This window comes from Macrosteles quadrilineatus, unplaced genomic scaffold (assembly GCF_028750875.1).
Source record: "Macrosteles quadrilineatus isolate MER2022 unplaced genomic scaffold, UCM_ALF_1.0 Scaffold_673__1_contigs__length_38413, whole genome shotgun sequence".
In the NCBI taxonomy this organism is placed as follows: domain Eukaryota; kingdom Metazoa; phylum Arthropoda; class Insecta; order Hemiptera; family Cicadellidae; genus Macrosteles; species Macrosteles quadrilineatus.
The window spans coordinates 16,263-36,963 of record NW_026543266.1 but is presented as its reverse complement, the minus strand read 5'-3'; the positions used below and the strand labels follow the sequence as shown (position 1 = coordinate 36,963).

At 34.7% G+C, this 20,701-nt stretch overlaps 1 protein-coding gene across 1 annotated transcript; it reads right to left on the bottom strand.

The window, feature by feature from the left end:
* Window positions 1-2,084: 2,084 nt before the first annotated feature.
* On the bottom strand, window positions 2,085-20,417 carry LOC128982588 (sphingomyelin phosphodiesterase 4-like; the record flags this gene model as incomplete). The annotated part of the gene is made up of 6 exons (XM_054401548.1): window positions 20,197-20,417; window positions 13,951-14,260; window positions 7,464-7,566; window positions 6,972-7,188; window positions 4,626-4,797; window positions 2,085-2,141 (listed from the first exon to the last, which is right to left on the bottom strand). Coding segments are annotated over exons 2-6 (852 nt in total), but the record flags the coding sequence as incomplete, so codon positions are not given.
* Between the last annotated feature and the right edge of the window lie 284 nt (window positions 20,418-20,701).

Sequence of the window (20,701 nt, the reverse complement as noted above, 5' to 3'; positions counted from 1 at the left end):
ACAGCCATTTTTGCTAAATTATGACGAACATCTTCACCTAACCCGCAAGAACAATTGTTTCACAAAATTCTGAGTAAGGAACAACTATAATTCAAAAATTGTAAAAACCAACAACCTATAAAAAGCAAAGGAATATATTATTTCATAATCGGTTTCATATTGATATGATTTGAGAAGTTGTTTTTGTTTTATAAATGGTTTAAGTCGATTGTTGTCAGAACACTAAATAATTTCATTTCTAATTCAAATCATAGCTTGATAAGTAAAAAAAATATTTCACATTTTATTCAATTCAATACTAATAAAACTAGCCAATCACTAAACAAGACTGATCTGATCACTAAATGTAGGAATGAGTGTAATTCATAGGACAAGTGAAACACCAGCAGACGATACACCGTATTTATTGTTTTTGCACGTGCTGTCCATACGCCTTCAGACTACGGCAACGGTGACGAATTACAAACCATCCACAAATTATATTCGGACATTTATAGTGCAGGCCTAGTATAATATTACTTCTTTATAAAATATATTTAGCTGATCAGAGAAAGTCCATCTTAAATTTTATAATTACATATGTGGCGACAACTATTTTTGTTTTATTATTTACAATAAGTTCCGCCCCAGAGCTTCCTGCCATGGAGAGACTGCTCTACTCGCTCCACAGTCTCTGGACCACTGTCACGAAAAAAAAAAATACTTGCTTTTGTCTATTCCTGTTTACATTTACATTGTTGAACAGAAAAAAAGCTGATTTAAATAAACTGTAAATAAACAATAGTGCTCTTGGTGAGTAAATACAGAACTGATTGAGATCAAGGGAAAGTAAGTTTAGAGCAAGAGAAAGTCAGCTGATTGAATTTCCCTTCCTCTGAATAAAAAAATTGACAAAAATTATTTTCTTTGATTTCAGCTGTTAACGGAAATAGCTACTTTCCCTACGGAGTGATGAAAAACTATTACCTATACCTATACCCCCGGCGAGGACCTAGGAAAATGTACACAGTTCAGTTTATGAAATGTTTCTAAGCATACTTACTTGAACTTGTAAACATGCGCAAGATGGTTTTTCACTTGTGCAACAAACTGTAGATCTTTTTTCACACCTTAGCTACACACTACGACACCCGGTCGCTTATCAACCGGCGATCTGGTTGACGAGCGACCAAATTGCACAAATATCACTGTGTGGGGGGGGGGTCTGTCAATTTGATTGACGGCGATTTATAGGTTGCCAGGCGACATTTTGGTTTTTGGTGCTGTACTAAAAACCTGTTGGTTTCCGATTAACCAATTTTTATCGCCGGGCAACGAGATTTCTCAAAAAACTAGAGCGTGTAGGGTTCAGCAACAAAGTTGATCAACTAAAGACGGCTTGGGCATGGGCAATACAACTAAAAATTAACTGACAAAACAAAACCATGCTAAATTCTCAATCTGGCGTCCTTTTTTCTATGTAAGGTGTCATGTGCATCACTAGTTGCCAAGTATGACGGAAACTGTCATCTAACATCCGTAAATAATTCTTAAAATCCTGAGGATTTTCAAGTCACAAAGCTCGTAGGAGTTTCATGCGGCTGTAACTATTTCTACGTTGAAGCCACCCTTTAGCCCAAAATCTTCTCAACAATTTCTTTCTTCTTTTCTGCTGCCCACAATTAAATATAATCATAACTTCGGCAGCTACTTTTCTTTGTCGGCGGGCATGGTGTTGTCACTTAAGCTCGAACGCGAACCAAACACATTGTCTATCTCCACCAAATTTTGATTGATTTCCTGCTTGTTTAAAAGTGCTAGGTATCATCAATCGTTCAATCATCAACTTAGTCGCTTGTCAACCAGATCGCCAGTTGATAAGCAACCGGGTGTCCTAGTGTGTAGCGGCCTTTAGATATTTTTGTTGGAGCACATTTAATAACACATATAATATACCATAGTCTTATAGTACTACATTCTACAAACGAAAGCTTATGGGTCTTGAATATTTTTAGGTTGACAGAACAAAGCCCATATACTGTTAGTCAGGTGAAGTGGGTAAGACATTTGAATTAGTAGCAAATGTCATTCACAAAATGACTTACTGTGGAGGCTAAAGGCTTGTAAGGTCCCAAGTAGTGGTTGGGGGTGTCGTAAGCCCACTGTAACATAAAATTACCTTTCATCTGAAGAAATATAACCATGGCCCTTTAGCTTAATATGTAAATACAATCAAACAAATTGATCAAATGCTGAAATAAAATAAATTTACTCCTATGCACACGTACAGGTTCTTCCTCAATGGAAATACATCTAACCTTTTTTTCAAGTTATGTAAACAATTAAATACTGCACATATGTTTTATATTCTTAATACATTTATTGTTTGTTAAACAATAAACACAGTGGTGTAGAGTGACAGAAGCGGCGCTGCTTTCTCCAAGAATCCTAAGCAGTAAAACTCCAACTATCTGAGCTCCAACCATCTAAATCGCCGATTATCTAAATAGCTTACAGGAATAATTTTAAAAACCTAAAACTACAGTATTAATATTAATGATCAGAAGCGGCCCTACATAAAGGCGAACAAGGCCTGGGCCACCCGCTTTTCAGAGGAACAGCCGAATTTCAGGTATTAAGAGAGGCCGGCTATTGAACTTACCCTTGGGCTCCGCAATCTCTAGGGCCGCCACTGTGAATGATTATCACAGAAGGCAAAAACTGTGATCTTGGCAAATTTCTGAACTTCTTCCTGGGTTGTGGACATCATCATTGTCTACCTCACTAAAGGAAACATCATTAACATCTTCTTCGATCGCAACACAATCTTGAACTTCTTTGCGATCTTGTAGAAATTATTATTGTTATCTCGAGATAGTGGAAAATACCATTTTTTTAAGATTTTACCATCTGAATGTGGTACAGTTCCATTTGATTAGGATAATTGGAGTTCTACTGTAATGAAATGAAATGAAGGAATTGAATGAAATGAAATGGTGTTTATTGCCGTTAAACTCAATACAGGCATTGGCAAGCGTCACAATCAAGTCTCCAAAATCAACATGTTACATTGTTTTTGTTAACAAATAAAAACCTTGACACTATAAAAACAATTACAAATTAAAAACTCTTTGAGCTGGGTCTTAAATTCATAAAAGTCCATTTCACTCCTGAGACCATTTGTGAGGGCATTAAAAAAAATGACAAAATAGTAAAACATCTGATTTAAAAAAAATAAAGTTTTAAGTCTAGGGATGTTTAAAGTATTAGTAGATGTTTTATAAAAGTTTTTTTAAAGTAACTTGTTTTATATGTTGAATTAGGTACAAGATGCTAATAAAGTTCAAAGTTTATCTTAAGAAAAAAGCAGTGTATGAAAAATGTAAAAGTAAGGAGACCTGCTTCAGAAAAAAAGTGCTTGCATGATTGTTTTGGTTTGAGATGACTCTAATCGCTTTCTTCTGCATCCTAAAAATTTGTTTGGTGTAGACGTTTTCTGATCCCAAAATGCTAACGGCATAGGACAAATGTGGATATACGAGGGCAAAATATATAATAAATTATAATTTATATTATCATAAATTTTGAAAGTCTGTGAATACAAATGGTGAAGATCTTAACTTGACAGTCACACAATCAGTATGAGAGAAATAGTTCAGATTCCTATCGATAGAGATGCCTAGAAATTTGACATAATGATCGGACTCGGACCACCAAAACCCCAAATTTTCAAATTTAACTAGTCTTTTCTGCATTTACAATTAGATTGCTGTCTAAAAACCAATGACAACATGGGACTGAAGAAATGCTTTAATCTCCATGTTCTTCCGACATTTAACCTTTACAAACAATGATGTGTCATCAGCAAACAAAAATATCTCAGCATCAGACACACTTTTAGGAATATCATTTATGAATAAGATAAATAATAAAGGACCTACAATTGAACCCTGAGGGAGGCCTACACTTGCCTTTACCAATTTGACATTAAAGCTACATTTCCTCATTATCCCACGTTTTTCGATCGAGAACTCTACGGTCTAACGACGTCCAGCTATGAAGGAGCGACGATTTGTTGGCCATCCCTCTAACACCAACATCTTTGAGTTTATCTAGAAGAATTTCATTAGAAACTATGTCAAATGTCTTTCGAAGATCAAAGCAAATACCTGCAGCAGATTCTCTTTTATCCAAGGATTCAACTATTTTGTCGGTTAAAGGCTTAAGCAAACATTGCATCAACCGTATTAATAAGTGACTCATGTTTCTTTCTGGGTCATAATTTAACAATGGCTGAATGTATTTTAATAATTTTAAGCAGCGTTCAAATAAGTTGGTAACCTGTGATAACTTAAAGTGGTAAATATATTTTGTGGTTGCGGCAAAATCTTTATATTTTTCTAAACCCTGTGGATGTGGAGATATCATCCTTTTCCACAATTGCAGCAAACATCTGCAATTGTGGTGAATTCTGAGCACCTCCAAGTCACTTCTCAGATAATAGTGAACGTTCTTACACTGTCAAATTTATGGCTACAAAACTGGTATTGCATCATTTGTGGTTTTCCTCATTTGACGCTCCTACACTGTACCAATAATAGGCTGTTTTATATATAATATTAGTGTTATCATATATTGTTCCTTACCTGACTGGAGGCGTTTGGCATGCTCAGCCAAAAGTCGAGACAAAGTTGAACAATGAGTTCACTGCGCCAGATGCCTACATGGGGGGAGGACTGCAAGGTGTTAGCTGCAGGACTTTGCTTCAACATCTTTACTAACACCTCTTGACGGAACAGCGTGGAGGTACGCACAGGCCTGAACAACCGTAAGAGTGGGGTTTGTTGGAGTTTATAGAAATTATTATAATACTATTGTTGAGGTAAAATATATTGTAGCCAACGTAATCCTTGTCACCACTCCGACAACAAAGGATGATGGGAACAAGGTATTTAACCTCTACAATAGTTATTGTTAAGGCATCATCTCAAAAATGAAATTGTAATGATTTGATATACACAGTTGTCTCATTTATTTAACCTAAGCTACCAGTGGCAAGACTGGATAAGCAAAACAGTCGGATAACACAAAAAATAAAAATAAATACCCCCGCTGCAGCAAACATGCCGACTAAGCAAATTTCCAGTTGCCTGAATTGATTTTCAATTAAATGTATTTAATTAACATTAGGTTTTATGAGTACATAGGCTTGCTGCTACAGGGAGGGTAAAAAAGTGTGTTTTTTAGTAAAATATTTATAACTTGGTATAACAATAAATAAATTTACCAAGTTTGATCAAAATATATTCATAAACAAGCAAACTAAAACATTTTACAATATTCTCCATAAGAATAACATGGGAATTTTAAAATAACAATTTTCTCTGTAACTAATAATTGTACTAAAGCTTTTTCATGTACTAAATTATTTGTTTTTTAAGCTCTTCAAAAAGGTCTGCAGAGAAATTGGGAAATTTTGTGTTTAGAGGGTCAAAAATTAGAAAAACCAATTTTTACCCTGTAGAACCCCGTTCCCATGGTCAGATCATGCTGGCTTGCGAAATTCCATCTTACATTTAAGAATTTTTTTTACCCATCAATTAATCGCTTAATTGTTTAAGATATAAGTGGTTTAAGTGTTGATACTTCTTTTTCTGTGTGTTCAAAATATATATATATATATATACCATACCATAATTATCCCAATAGTAACTTACTGTACGATTCAGATACTTGGGAACTAACCAAAGAATCGAAAAACCGTTATTGCTGTGAATGAGAATAGAATGCAGAGAAAATATATGGACCAGTTCAAGATAACGGAGGTTGAGATAAAAACGAACAGAGAGCTAAGAGAAATGTATAAACACCCAGATATAGGGTTGCTTTCCAAAAGTAAAAGGCTCGAATGAGCCAGATTATATATATATATTTTTTAAGAGGTTGGCGGCCTCTTTAAACCTTGCAGTTTCCTGTCCGTATAGACTAACTGCCCGTGCATGGGACGTATCCACTATCCAGCGAAGCAAGGGGTGAGCCGGTATACAGTAAAAGGATGAACTGTACTGATATAGTATATTACGTTACTAGTTCTGAAAATAAGTGTTTACCGGACGAGTGTGGTCGTTCCTATGCGAGACAAAGTCGAGTCTATCTATTAGTACCTATGGCGATTACGCCATACTACTAGATCTGTACAAATCCTATATTACCACCAACTAAAGGACTAAAAATCACTAGTCATAACCTCTAAAAGAGGTTATGCTTTGTTTATAACCACTCATTGCCACCCAAATACAGTATAATCAGCTGATTGGTGTCCGGTAAAACTCATTACAGTACAGTAGTATGCAATGAATCCCCATTTGATTAAGCTGGCAGCAAAAATCTGTTTTCTGGACTAAATCCTTGTGTGGGAAGTTCGTCAAAATAGTGTAGTGTGGTGTAAAAATGTTTGCGGCTGTGACCAGGATCCGAACCCACAACATCGCTGTCTTGGGCCCGAAGTCCGTGGCGCTACAGACTGAGCCACCGACTAACCATATGCGGAGAGAAGATACATCAACTTTTTAAAGTGTATTCTACATTGGAAGAGGCAGGGGATAGAAGAGAATGGGAGGCCAGAATTCTCTTAGGGTTTCAGTGGTCACGGAGGTAAGATAAGGTACGGTAAGTGATAGTTTGCAATGGGAGGTGGAATGTAGCTACTGTACTCAAAACCAGTGTGTGTGGATTGGCCCCCAATCTCACTAAAAGGCTTTTCAAATTGACACAATTGCTGATTTATTGTAAAATTATCTGATTTAAAATGCATATCGTATAGGCCTATAATAGGGTGAAAGAAAAAGGTGGTCCCACTCGTGACATTTGTTTACAAGATGATTTTCTCCAATAAAACTGCTAGTATTTGTCTTTAGCTGTTCTAAAATTACGGTATATTCAGTTTCAATTGACTACTCATATTAATTATTTACCACTGTACATTAACTCACTTCTGAGGGATGGATCGATGAGGGCTCTGAGAGATGTAATGGTTTGGCAACTCTGGCAGGACTGTGGAACCATCACATGGTAGGAACGTAGCCAGATACTCCTCTGCCAGCCTCAGGTAGAGTGAGGAGTATACCCGAGTCTCCTGGTAGGGCACTGACTTCTGGCAAGGGTTCACTATATGGTACATGAAGTGGAACATGTACAACTCAAAAGGATCTAGTTTAGTTAAGGTAATATACAGTGGACACACACATTAGTCTATGGCACATTCTTATCACTTACCTAAAACAATTGAACTTATAATTTGATCAATAAAAACACCACTCATAATTTAGAAAACATCTATCGGCCCAAAGGCATCATGGTTAAAGAGATTAGATTGGGGTTGATTAGACACCAGACAGCAACTCTTCTTTGTACTGCTTTTCAATAAATATGTTTTAAATGGTCTTAATGGCTGTGCATATTATTGATTGTCACAAAAAGGATACTCAAAGCTAGATGCAATGGTGTGCGGGTCCGTGGATCCATTTCAAGTTTGTCAATATAGAAAGGTAAAGCTGTGCCTTCTTCAATGGACTGTTTCACTTTTTGCTGGAAAAAGTATCGATTATTATAACTACAGAATATATTCTTTGTTTGAAGTTTTATTTTGGTAATTTACATATAGTAGTATAATCAGCGACATATTAATTTGTTCAAAGTAGTTAAATGGACTGGGAATATTTTCAGTCAAACCTTGGTATAGCAAATTCAGATGAAATAAGAATGAAATTTACGCCATCAAGTAGTTTATTACTGATGTAGAGATTAGTTATATAGACGTCAGTCAGATGAGCTATATTTCCCCATGGGCTCTAACGTGTTAAAGTTAGAGGTTCACATCATGGGCGTAGTTACAATAGACAATGCCCTTCAACTACTAGGCAGATTTTTATATTCATGTTGTTTCTTGTCTCAGGATTACTGTTTTATTTTATTTTTATTTTTTTACCCATCTATAGTTTGAAAAACTACCCCTCTATAGTTTGAACTACAACTTCTGAAAAATTCTCAAATATCCCCGACGCAGCAAACCTGCAGACTAAGCCAATTTCCATTTGCCTGATTGGATTTACAGTAAAATATCTCCTTTTAAATATCACATAATGCTCTTATTAAAGAAGTATTTGAGGGGAGACCAGCAGGTACCAGACCGCTAGGAAGGCCAAGCCTTAGATGCCAAGATCAAGTGGATTAAGACCTGAGAAGGCTAGGAGTTACCTGTGAGCAAGCCGAGGACCAGGAAGATTGGAAGCACATCGTTGCGGAGACCAGAGGTGAGTTTTGATAATAATTCAAAAAGATTAATTTGGATAAGACTTATTTATCATAGGAGTAATGTTCATTAAATGTTGCTATAGGCTACTAAAAATCAGATCTTACTTAAAACCGTTTTAATTTTAATTTTAAAGGTAATATAGATCTAGAAATTCTGTACCGCTAAGTGTTTTAACATTCCTTGAGATAAGGTCTTGCCCTTACTCTTATAAAAATAAAAATATCCCCACCGCAGCAAACATGCCGACTAAGCGAATTTCCATTTGTCTGAATTGGTTTTCAATCAAATCTATTTTAATAACATTAGGTTTAACGAGTACCTAGGTTTGATGCTACAAGGAAACTAATAAAGTGTGTTTTTTCGTAAAATATTAATAGCTTAGTATAAAATAAATTTTAAGCTCTTTAAAATGGTCTAGAGAGAAATTGGGAAATTGTGCTTTGAGGGTCAAAAACTAGAAAAAACCAATTTTTACCCCATTAAACCCTCTGTAAAACTCGTTCCCATCGTCCGATCATGCTGGTTGGCGAACTCATTCAAGTTTATCCAGCCTTACATCTTTAACCCTTTGCGGTTGAATGGCGAGTATAGGTTGCTGCCCGCCATTTTCCTGACTGCTCAAAAATGGCGACTGTACTAAAAAAAATCAAAAAAGTTTTTTTTTGCAGTTGAATGGCGAGTATCGGTCACCGGGCGCCATTTTCCCGACTGCTCTAATGGCAAACTATACTTGGCGAAAATTGGGAAAAATTCAACCTCAAAGGGTTAAACCAAATTTCGTCAAAATCGGACAAAAATTACTCAAGTTATCGTGTTCACGATAACCCCGCCGCAGCAAACTTGCAGACTAAGCGAATTTCCATTTACCTGAATTGATTTTGAATTAAATCTATTTAAATAACATTAGGTTTAACGAATACCTAGGTTTGCTGCTATAGGAAGGCTAATAAATTGTGTTTTTTTTTTTTTTTTTAATATTGGTAGCTTAGTATAAAATAAATAAATTAGCCAAGTTAGATCAAAATATTTCCATAAACAAGCAAACTAAAACATTTTAAATACTCCCCATAAGAATAAATAACATGGGAATTTTAAATTTGCAGTTTTTTTTGAATTTTCTACCCTACATAACCAAAAAACGTACATGAACACTTTGGTACACTAAATTATTTGTTTTTTTTTAGCTCTTTAAAATGGTCTAGAGAGAAATTGGTAAATTTTGTTTTTTGAGGGTCAAAAATGAGAAAAATTAATTTCTACCCCATAAAACCCTCTGTAAAACCCTGTTCCCATCGCCCAATCATGCTGGTTCGCGAACTCATTGAAGTTTATCCCGCCTTCAAACCAAATTTCATCAAAATCGGAAAAAAATTACTCAAGTTATCACGTTCACGGATGTATATATTTATAAATCTCTCTCTCTATATATATACATATATAAAAATTTGAACGAATAGTGTTTTGGCCTCTAGGGACATCAAAATGAAAATTTATATCGGTGCCGGCCACCTACGGTTATAGCTACTTCCCTATGGGGAAATTCGCTAATAATTATCCTTTTCAATCATTGACTTAAACAACACAATGAACCGTTTTAGCGAATTTCCCTATAGGGAAGTAGCTATTACCGTAGGTTTCATGGTAAGACCTAGGCCCGGGACCGATTTACTTTTTCATTTTGATGTCCCCAGAGGCCAAAAACACCATTCGTTCAAATTTTTATATATCCATATATAGATATATATATGTCCATCCGCACGATAACTTAAATAATTTTTGTCCGATTTTGATAAAATTTGGTTTGAAGGTGTAAGGCGGGATAAACTTTAATGAGTTCGTGAACCAGCATGATCGGACTATGTTAACGGGGGTTTATGGTGGATTTTATGGGGTAAAAATAGGTTTTTCCCATTTTTGACCCTAAAAACGCAACATTTCACAATTTCTTTCTAAACCATTTTGTAGAGCTTAAAAAAACAAATAATTTAGTATATTGAAGCATTATTATGCGCCTAATTGTTACGGAGAAAATTCAAAAAAATTTTAATTTTAAATTCCTATGTTATTCTTATGGAGAATAAGTCTACTGTTGTAGTTTGCTTGTTTATGAACTTATTTTGATCAAATTTGGAAAATACATTAATTTCTTACTAAACTACAGTACCTTTTAACATTTTAAATATAAAAAAAAGTTTACCCTCCCTGTTGCAGCAAACCTAAGTACTCATTAAACTAATTCTGTTTAGGAAATAAATGTGATATTTTTAAGGAGACATTTTAGAGTAAATCCAATCAGGCAAATGAAAATTTGCTAACTCTGCAGGTTTGCTGCGGCGGGGGTATTTTAGTTATATTTTTTCTTACTACATTGTAGGCCTACTGATTTCATAATTTGTATGTTTGCTATATAGGGGCAAGTATTTATTTTGCTTATGCTGGTAAATACAGTTAGGCCTATATTGAGATTTCAAGCCCTCAACTTATTTATCAGATAAGAGTTGTAAATTGCACTAATGCACAAGTATGCTGAGGAGGATTAAAAGAATCTTTTAGGAAACCAATTTAATGGAAAGTCCTTATGTAGGCCTAATGGTTTGACTGTTTTACTAGTTTTTAGTAACCTAAAATAATACTGGCTCTGTAAACATTTTTACCACAGAGAAGTAATAAACAGAGGATACAATGAATGGTACACTTAAATGGCGTCTAGCACCAGTTGCTGGTCTAGAGTAAATTATATTTGCCATCCCCTTTCGCTCTCCTTTTCCCCCTCCCCATCACGTACTACAGCACTCACCTTGTAGGAAGCTGGAAGACCCTGTGCGCCACAACTGCTGTACAAATATGCTATGTGGCCATTGCCGTTCGAGCTCTTCCTTGCTCCATATCTATATATTAATACGCAAGCAGTTTTCTTTTCACAGTCATAACTCGATAACGGCTTGACGGATTTTAACGTTTGAGGTGTCATATTAAGGGTATTTTCACGTAGATGTGCAAATACGTCTCAGAATATTAAGAAGGGGTATCACTTAAATACAGTTAAGGGCTAAAGTTTGGGAACGGTGGTGCTATCTGTTGACATTAGATCAAACCATCAAACTCAATTCCCTTTGTTTACAACTAAACGTATGGACGTAGTTTGAAATAGTTTTTAACGAATTTCCCACATAGGGAATAAGCTATTACCGTAGTACTCATGGTAAGACCTGGATCCGGGACCGATTAACTTTTTCGTTTTGAGGTCCCTAGAGACCAAAAACACCATCCGTTCAAATTCATTATGTGTCCGTTAGCGCGATAACTCGAGCAAAAATCATCCGATTTTGATGAAATTTGGCACAAACGTGTAAACCTGCGTTTATTCGAACGAGTTTGCGAACCAGCATAATCGGACTATGGGAACAGGTGTTTATGGGGGGTTTTATGGGGCGAAAATTGGTTTTTCCAATTTTTTACCTTAAAAACTAAAAATTTAGCATTTTCTTTCCAAACCATTTTGTAGAGATTAAAAAAGACAAATAATTTAGTGTATTGAAGCATTGTTATGCGCTAATGGTTACGGAAAAAATTTCAAAAAAACTGTAAATTTAAAATTCCCATGTTATTCTTATGGAGAATAAGTAAACTGTTGTAGACTTGTTTATGGTCATATTTTGATCAAATTTTGAAAATGCATTCATTTCATACTATTTAAAAAAAAATACTTTTTACCCTCCCTGTTGCAGCAAACCTAAGTACTCGTTAAACTAATGTTATTTAAATAGGGAATAAATTTGATATTTTTAAAGAGACATTTTATTTTAGTGTAAATCGAATCAGGCAAATGGAAATTCGCTTAGTCTGCAGGTTTGTTGCGGCGGGGTTTTTTAGTTTAACCTCAGATCTCAGGACTTATTACTTCCAGACCAAAGCCGGAATTTTATATTTTTATTTAAACATCTGTTAACTGAGTCTGGTTCATAAATAAAGAGTTTGCTAGCAAGACCTGACAACAAATTGTTTGTAATAGTTGAATTTATTTACCTTACATCGTATTTTACTGAATTTTCGTGTTAGTGTTGGTTACAGTTCGGTGTGATTAAGTGAATGTTTGAAAATTATTATTCACAGTGCAGTTACCCGTTACATTACCATATTATCATGTAATTTACAGTGTGTATCAAAATTCCTTTGTAGTGTTTTCTGTTGATTGGTTAACTTTCATATTTTATCTAAATTTGTGTGAGTGGCTGGAGGGAACGCAAACGTGACCGCTTGCATCGACCTCCCAATTTGACGGATACAGAGTGGCAGTACTGCCGTGGTGATACATCCAATCGGTTAATTATTTACCTCATTTGCAGAATTCACCATATTTTCAGGAACTTATTGGAAACTCCATCCAATCTGAAAACAGGGCTGTGAGGCTTGGATCCAGAAATTATCTCAATAAAATTAGCCAATTCAATTCTGCCTTTGCCATGGAAGCTCATTTTGACGAGAGGGTCACACAAGGGATCTACGATTTAAAGATCCATGACATGTTTGTTTTACCTCCAAATTGGTAATATAATTCCTTAAGAAGGTCATCCTGAACACGCACAGATGTATAGTTGAAAAGAGTAAGACGTTGGCACTGGAACCCAACAGCGCATGAAACACAATTCAAACAAAAAATGCCATGAAGAATTATGCGGGAATAGGGTCACATTTCCAACTTCTTTGCCTAATCTTTTAAAATTGTGGCAGAAATGTGTAGGGAGGAGAGATCCAAGGAGTCAAGTGAGATTCATGTGCATAGTAAAAGACAAAAGAAGTGACTTTCCTCTCTACAATGATGCTACTTAAATAAATCTCCCAGCTATTTTTAAAGCTGAAAACAGAGCACCACCTTGCAAAATAAATCTTTTTTTTCTTTAAAAACTAATAGTGTTAAACGCGAATCCGTTCTAGATACGTCGTTAAATCCAATCCACTCTTATGTTCCCAACCGGAGACTTTGGTTGGGGCACCTAATTTAAACACGCCTAAAACAGAACATTTCGTAGAAATAATTTAACAATGCTATAGTATGTGACGTACTGGTTGGCGTCAAGAGAGGGATTTAGCTTGCTGGTCTGAAAAGCTCACTTTACAGTGTGTGGTTGACATCGACGTTCTCATAGAGGGCACAGTACATAAGAGGTAACCAAAGCAGTATGAGAACGGATCTATATTTAGGCCTAAATACCGTACATTACTTTTACAATTTTTTTACAACATAACATTTTTCACATTTCTATAATCAGTCATAGAAATTACTTTAGAGTGACGCTATGATTGAGGTTTTGCTGTTCATGTTTTTTGTTCTTCATTATTTTATTACAAGTATCAGTTTTGCTCGATTTCGAGCAACAGGTTATCTAGTACTAATATATTTCCGCCCCACCATTCCAGAGCTAAAAGCGCACGGTTGTCTCATATCCTTCAATCCTCTGCATCCCACTTCTCTGTGGTTTTTAAGGTCTCAAAAGTTTACAATAGGCCTACTCTTACATAAATGATACTCCCTAGGGAAACAAATACAAATTTATTTTCAAATAGGCCATGAAACTTATAACATTTTACATTACTATGAAACTTTTCACTCAGTTAAATTCATAACTTAAACATAAAAAATAGTTTAAAATACTTACAGGTAGGAAGGCAAGTGGGAATTTGTATTTAATATAAGGGTCTGACAAAAGTTTGTAACAGAGGCGAAACATTGGTCCATTAGGATGCAGAAACTTGAATAGCAAGTCATACTCTCCTGAGTTTAAACTGTATTCTATGCTCATTAATCCCCATCCAACTCTGTTTTTGACTCCAAAAATATCTTCTACGATATCCGGTAATAAGTTTTCTAAATCCTTATTGGTACACTCATCAACCCATCTTGCTATACTGTCACAACGTATGTGAACAGGCTGCTGAAGAATTGGTAATGTATACTGCATCCTAGAACTAACAATTCAATAAATGTTACAGGGTCAATCCATATCAAGTGATCCAACAGGGGTTGCTTGACCATTTTTAAAATAAATAATAATTTTATCCTAGATACCTTTATTAATTCTGGGTTCAAAAGTGATTTTAAAATTTTTTTATCTATTTTGTTACTCCTACGGTGGCCATTTTTGTTTTGCGGAACACGCAACTTTTTGCTCATGTAAGGGTTTGCGTTAAGAGTCTTCCTTAGTGGTAGCCATGTTGGATTTCTTCCCCATAAGAACAATGTTAAACATTACATCATTTGTGGACACGTAACGGCGTTATTTGTTAAGATATAGCTTTGAAATTTATAATTTGTATTTTTAACATAATAGACTCGTGACTGAGGTTTTTGAATTTCGAAAATCCATTTTCATTTCCTTTCAATAATTAGCTTAATTTTAAGCTAATTAATAATCAATTATTCATTATAAAAATTAAAAATTGTTAAATAAAAAACGTCAATCTCTAGAGGACCGCAATTTCTTAAATTTAACTCCTTATCCATAATTATATGACAATTTGCTGATGAGATATTTGGACCCAAAGTTAACATTGTTCTTATGGGGAAGAAATCCAACATGGCTTCCACTAAGGAAGACTCTTAACTTGCACAACTCGGTAACCATGAACACTAGAGTGATGAAACAAAAAGCATTTTAATCTGGAAGAAACAGCCTAAATATTATGTTCTGTACATATTTATTGAAATGTGTATCAAAAACAGTTTTAAACCCATCTCAACATTTCATAAGAAAACGGAAAAATTTCAACTTTTGAAGGCGTATTACCATTGGAACGAATAAAATCTCAGACTTGATTTTTTTTTTGTGTGTAGCAACTCAGTAGAACTGTTTGTATTTCAAATATCAACCATGAGACTTAATTCCTTTAAAAGTTATCATTTTTCAAAAACTGAAATTTTTTGAAAAATTCAAATTTTGAGTCTCAATATCTTTGTTGGGACAAAGTTTAAAAATCTGAAATTTTTACCAAAAACCCCTCTTATGGTTGTTATACTGCTGTATGAATTTCATCTTTGAGATTTACTTTTAAGCTAAGTTACAGTATCATGAAAATCGCAAAAACCCCATAAGCTCGGCCAACGCGGCTAGTACTGTAGGTAGCTTAAAAATTAATTTATAGGTGTAGGTAATTATTTTATTTAATGTAAACTTACCTAACTTACTTTAAAGTAATGTATAGAGCCTTTTCTTGCAAATTAAATTTCTTGTCTTATGTGAAATTAAAAAAAAACTTTTTGTCAGATTATTTTCATTCAGGTTTACACCTTTTTTTCAATAGGCCTAAATATTTTGAACTCATTGATTAATTTATTGAACCACTTTCATTTTAAAGAATATTAGAAATTTCACATACAAAAGCTGTTTTAAAGGCGGTTGGTTGTTGGTCCTGCTGGATCTTTATTTTGATAACTGATGTCAATCACCTCTGCCACCCACCACTGTCATACACAAATGCAATAGAGTCTTTGGTATGAAGTGTAATTTTTACAGCTTTCAGTTGCTAGTGAGGTTACGAAGCACCTAACATTACTACTGTCCGGTACAGGAATAAAACAATGGAAGCTTCTTGTTCCAGTAATGTTTAAACAGTTCTCAAATCGGTCAAGGAGTTTGTTGTTGTGGTGTTGAGTGACTTCTTCATCTGTTATAAAAATTAATTATTTTGTTAAGAAAAACTGTGTTTTGTGACTCATTTACGACTTCCTGTAGGTACTGGAGACTGTATCAGTTCCCACAGAATATGAGTTATTTTTTTTCCAAAATACCACAATAAACACTTTATTGATTTGTGTTATACAGGTTACGGTACATTAAATCAATTTTAAGACCTCAATATAAATAGAATTACTGTAACTAAGTTTTATTTAAGTTAAATGATGAATAAAACTTAAAATTTAGCAGGATTTTATTTATTTTTAGTAGGTACCGTAGCGGTACATATAGGCCTAATTTGTACTTTGGGTACAAAGTTTAAGTTAAAAATCTGTTTTGGATTTTTGAAATGTACATTAAGATAAGTTTACATTACCTAAATAAAATAATTACCAACACCTATAAATTAATCTACAGTACTAGCCACGTTGGCTGAGCTTATGGGTTTTTTGTGATTTTCATGATACTGTAACATAGCTTAAAAGTAAATCTCAAAGATGAAATTCATACAGTAGTATAACAACCATAAGAGGGGTTTTTGGTAAAAATTTTAGATTTTTAAACTTTGTCCCAACAAAGATATTGAGACTCAAAATTTGAATTTTTCAAAAAATTTCAGTTTTTGAAAAATGATAACTTTTAAAGGAATTAAGTCTCATGGTTGATATTTGAAATACAAACAGTTCTACTGAGTTGCTACACACACAAAAAAAATCAAGTCTGAGATTTTATTTGTTACAATGGTAATACGCCTTCAAAAGTTGAAATTTTTCCGTTTTCTTATGAAATGTTGAGATGGGTTTAAAACTGTTTTTGATACACATTTCAATAAATATGTACTGAACATAATATTTAGGCTGTTTCTTCCAGATTAAAATGCTTTTTGTTTCATCACTCTAGTGTTCATGGTTACCAAGTTGTGCAAGTTAAAGCAAACCCTTACATGATCAAAAATTTGCGTGTTCCGCAAAACAAAAATGGCCACCGTAGAAGTAACAAAAGAGATAAAAAAAAATTGAAATCACTTTTGAACCCAGAATTGATAGAGGTATCTAGGATAAAATTATTATTTATTTTAAAAATGGTCAAGCAACTAATTATTTTATTTCTGGATCACTTGATATGGATTGACCCTACAGTGTTTTATCCATTTATTTACAAAGATCTATAAAGAGAAACTGGTAAATTCAGATCATGCAAATTTTATAGAGGAAGTGGGTGTGGTTATGACATACTCTGAGGAAACCAAACAGAACCATTGAGATAGAGGGATTGAGTTGGAACCCACAAGGTGTCAGAAGAAGAGCTATCCCTATAAACCTGGAAGAGGACCATAATTAAAGAAGTGAAGAAGTTAACAAGACTTGGGGAAAAGTTAACGCACTTGCTAGAGATAGGGACAGATGGAGAGCTCTTCTAGATGCCCTATGCTTCCATAGGAGATAAAAGGAAATAAGTAAGTAAGTCAACTAAGTACAACAGGATCATATTAAAGGCGGCTCCAGACATGCGCCTTTCGCTAAGCACTGAGAAGTGACTCGCTGAATCGTGAGTAGTGTGGATAAGCTTAGGTGTTTGTCTATTTGGCAAGCAGCAAACATTCGTAGCCTAATCTTGTTTTTCCGTTAATTTTTTTTTTTTTTGCACTTATCAAAGTGAACAAAATATTTGCTATTCCCGGAACAAACAGTTGGAGCTCAGATGTGTGTAGCCAACTACTCGTTAATAGATGAATAGCAAGACAAGATAACCCAACGTCAAATATTTTGTGCTCTTGGCGAATGGCGCATGTCTGGAGTCGCAACTTAAGTTGTACCAAAATGTTACCTAAAATTAATTTTTTAAATTTATTGAAATGGGCTAAGTTAACTTATCTAAGTTACTTACACTAGCCTAGTCATATTTGGCAAAAAACTAACTTAACCCTCCGAGTGTCCATAGTTTAGGCCTTAATGTCCACCTATTTTTGGCGCATTTGCAAGGTTTTATTAAAACGGATCTGAGAAGCTTAAAACAATGTTAATTCTAATGTTCTATATACCATTTTGTTTGGAAAATCATGGGCTTCAATATTATATATAAAACATAAGGAACATTTTTTCAAAAAAAAAAAATTTTAGGTAAAAAAAATATAATTTTGAAAATTTTCAAAAAAAAAAATAAGTTCGCGCTCAATGAAATTGTATAAATCATAGGCCTATAAATATTTCAAAATAGCCACTTTGTTCTAAATTTTATGAGGATTACAAATATATAATAATATAAGGAAGTAGATTTGCAAATAAATAAGTTATGGGCAAAAAACTGATTTCAGTATATAGCGTTTAGCTAAGAATGCATAGCCTAACCATAGCTAGGAATCTGGCTGATAATTTACATCAATATCACTACCTACTTCTTCAGGATCATCAACCAGCACTTCAAAACCACTTAAATCTTCTTATAATGCACCACGTATATCACTACTTTTGATTTTTAACACTAAAAAAATGATAAACGTAATAAAACACATCAGTCATCGGTCCGGGGGAACCTAGCTGTTTACAAATACACGCACGTCAGCTGTCTGCTACAATATTTTCGGAACTAAAATGAATAGCGCTTAGAGACAGACCTCTGGAGAAAGCTTAGAATATTACGGAAAGAACGATACCTAACTCGATCCAGTTCAATCCGATTCAGTCAGTCATAGAGCCTTCGCCGTAAACGATGTTTGTGCGTCTTAAACTAGACGCGTGACCCTACACAAAGTGTGTTGTGCGTCGATTTTTTGACGCGTGACCCTCGGAGGGTTAAAGCAGTTTAATCTCAGTAACCAAATGTGCGTGTGTACACAATGATAGTATTTTTTGGGCCTTAGGCTGTACCGGTAACTTAAATGTTTGTTTCCTAGACTGATCAACATGATTACCGACCAATGCTGACTATTGAAAAAAGTACCTAACTTAACATTAAATAGGAATACAAAACTTTTCCCAAGCTACTGGTAACAATTTCAAGTTTTAAGGCTGTGCTAATTTAATTTAATATATTGGTTAAACTCTTAGTTAGGCCTAATAGGATTTTATTTACACAGAGGATACGCGTCCGGTAACAGGACGTGGATTAGGCATCCGGCAGTGACGTCACCGGGTTGTGGAGGGCCGGAACGCCATTACCACAACGATACGATGTACAGCCATCGGTGTTTGTGGTGTAGTGGATAGAGTGCTCAGCTGATATGCAAGCGGCCCCTGGTTCGAATCCCATCGGTAGCCTAACCAAACTAACTTTTTTTCAAAGATTTTGCTTTGAATGTAATTAATTTCTTCTTAACTGTAATTTTTGGCATTTATAATTGGGTACACTTCCATATCTGTTGGCACAAACAACCGAATGAGTAATATTGATTATATTCGATTGTTTAGTTCGATATAACGATCGATATTTTCATTCGGTTGTTTGTGCCAACAGATATGGAAGTGTACCTGGGTACAGTTTCTTAACAGGGCTATGCTAATATCGATTGAAACTATCAAATTGGAAATATTGATTAATAATCGATATTTTAAATATATCTGTTATAAAATTAACTATCATAACCTAATCTAACCAACCAATCTTGCTGATGGTGAAAAAATCGCAAGAAGGTTTACTAATCGAATCGATAGTTTCAATCAATATTAATTTATCCATGTTTGCCTCCTGGATTGAATAATAATAATAATAATAGGTTAAATACCTTGTATACGTCCTCAATCCAAGTCGTCTTTTAAAATGACTATAGTTTCGGGGCCAACAGCCCCATTGTCAAATTTTCTGTCTTGTTAATTACTGTTTATAGCATTGGTCAAAGTTGAAGTACACATATACACATACACTGACACACGAAACATTTATATTTACACGTAACATTGAAAAATTATACTTTTTGGCCGGCCTAAACAAAAGCAGCCCAGTTAAGAAACTGTACCTGTGTACCCTAATTTTATTTTTGATGAACAGAATTTAACCTTCATTCGATTTTTTCATTATCAGCAAGTTTTGTTGTTTCGGTTATGACAGTAATAACTGCCAGACACCTAATCCACGTCCGGTTACCAGGCGCGTATCCTCTGCGTTTTACTCAACTTAGCCTAGGCCTAGCCTAACTTAAATCAAAGCTTTGAATTTTGTTTCTAGTTATATGCCAGTAAAATACATAACTTAACCCTAAAATGTAGCCTAAGCTAAGGAAGTTAGTTTAAATACCGTTTAACACCCAACCTTTCTCACACTAGTAGGCCTATACTTTGTATGTTTAAGTTACTTCGTAAAACTGTAAACAAAGCTGTTAAGTGTTGATAACCAGTAAATCAGTATCAAATCCAGTCGAGTAATCTATAGGTCATACAGTGACAAATATAAATGTAAGATACTTAAAGACAGGCGTCTTATTTATAAAAACTTAACTCCTAAAGTTAAATTGTACATTGTCTAACCTCAAAACGGTTTAGGTTGCCTCTCAAACAGGGGTCTAACCAGGCTGAAGTTAGCTGACGAGCATCTGACGAATGCTAGGCCATAAAACTGCCAGGACGAAACAATAGGAACACTCGCTGCAACTTACAACAGACCAGTGCTTGGTCCCGGTCCTGTCTCGTTTCTAGTAGACATTGGAAAAGCCTTATATTGCGTGTTACACGATACAACGATGAGATATCTGAATAAATTGTATTTTCTACTATTTATAACGTAACCACATAGGTGGTGACAT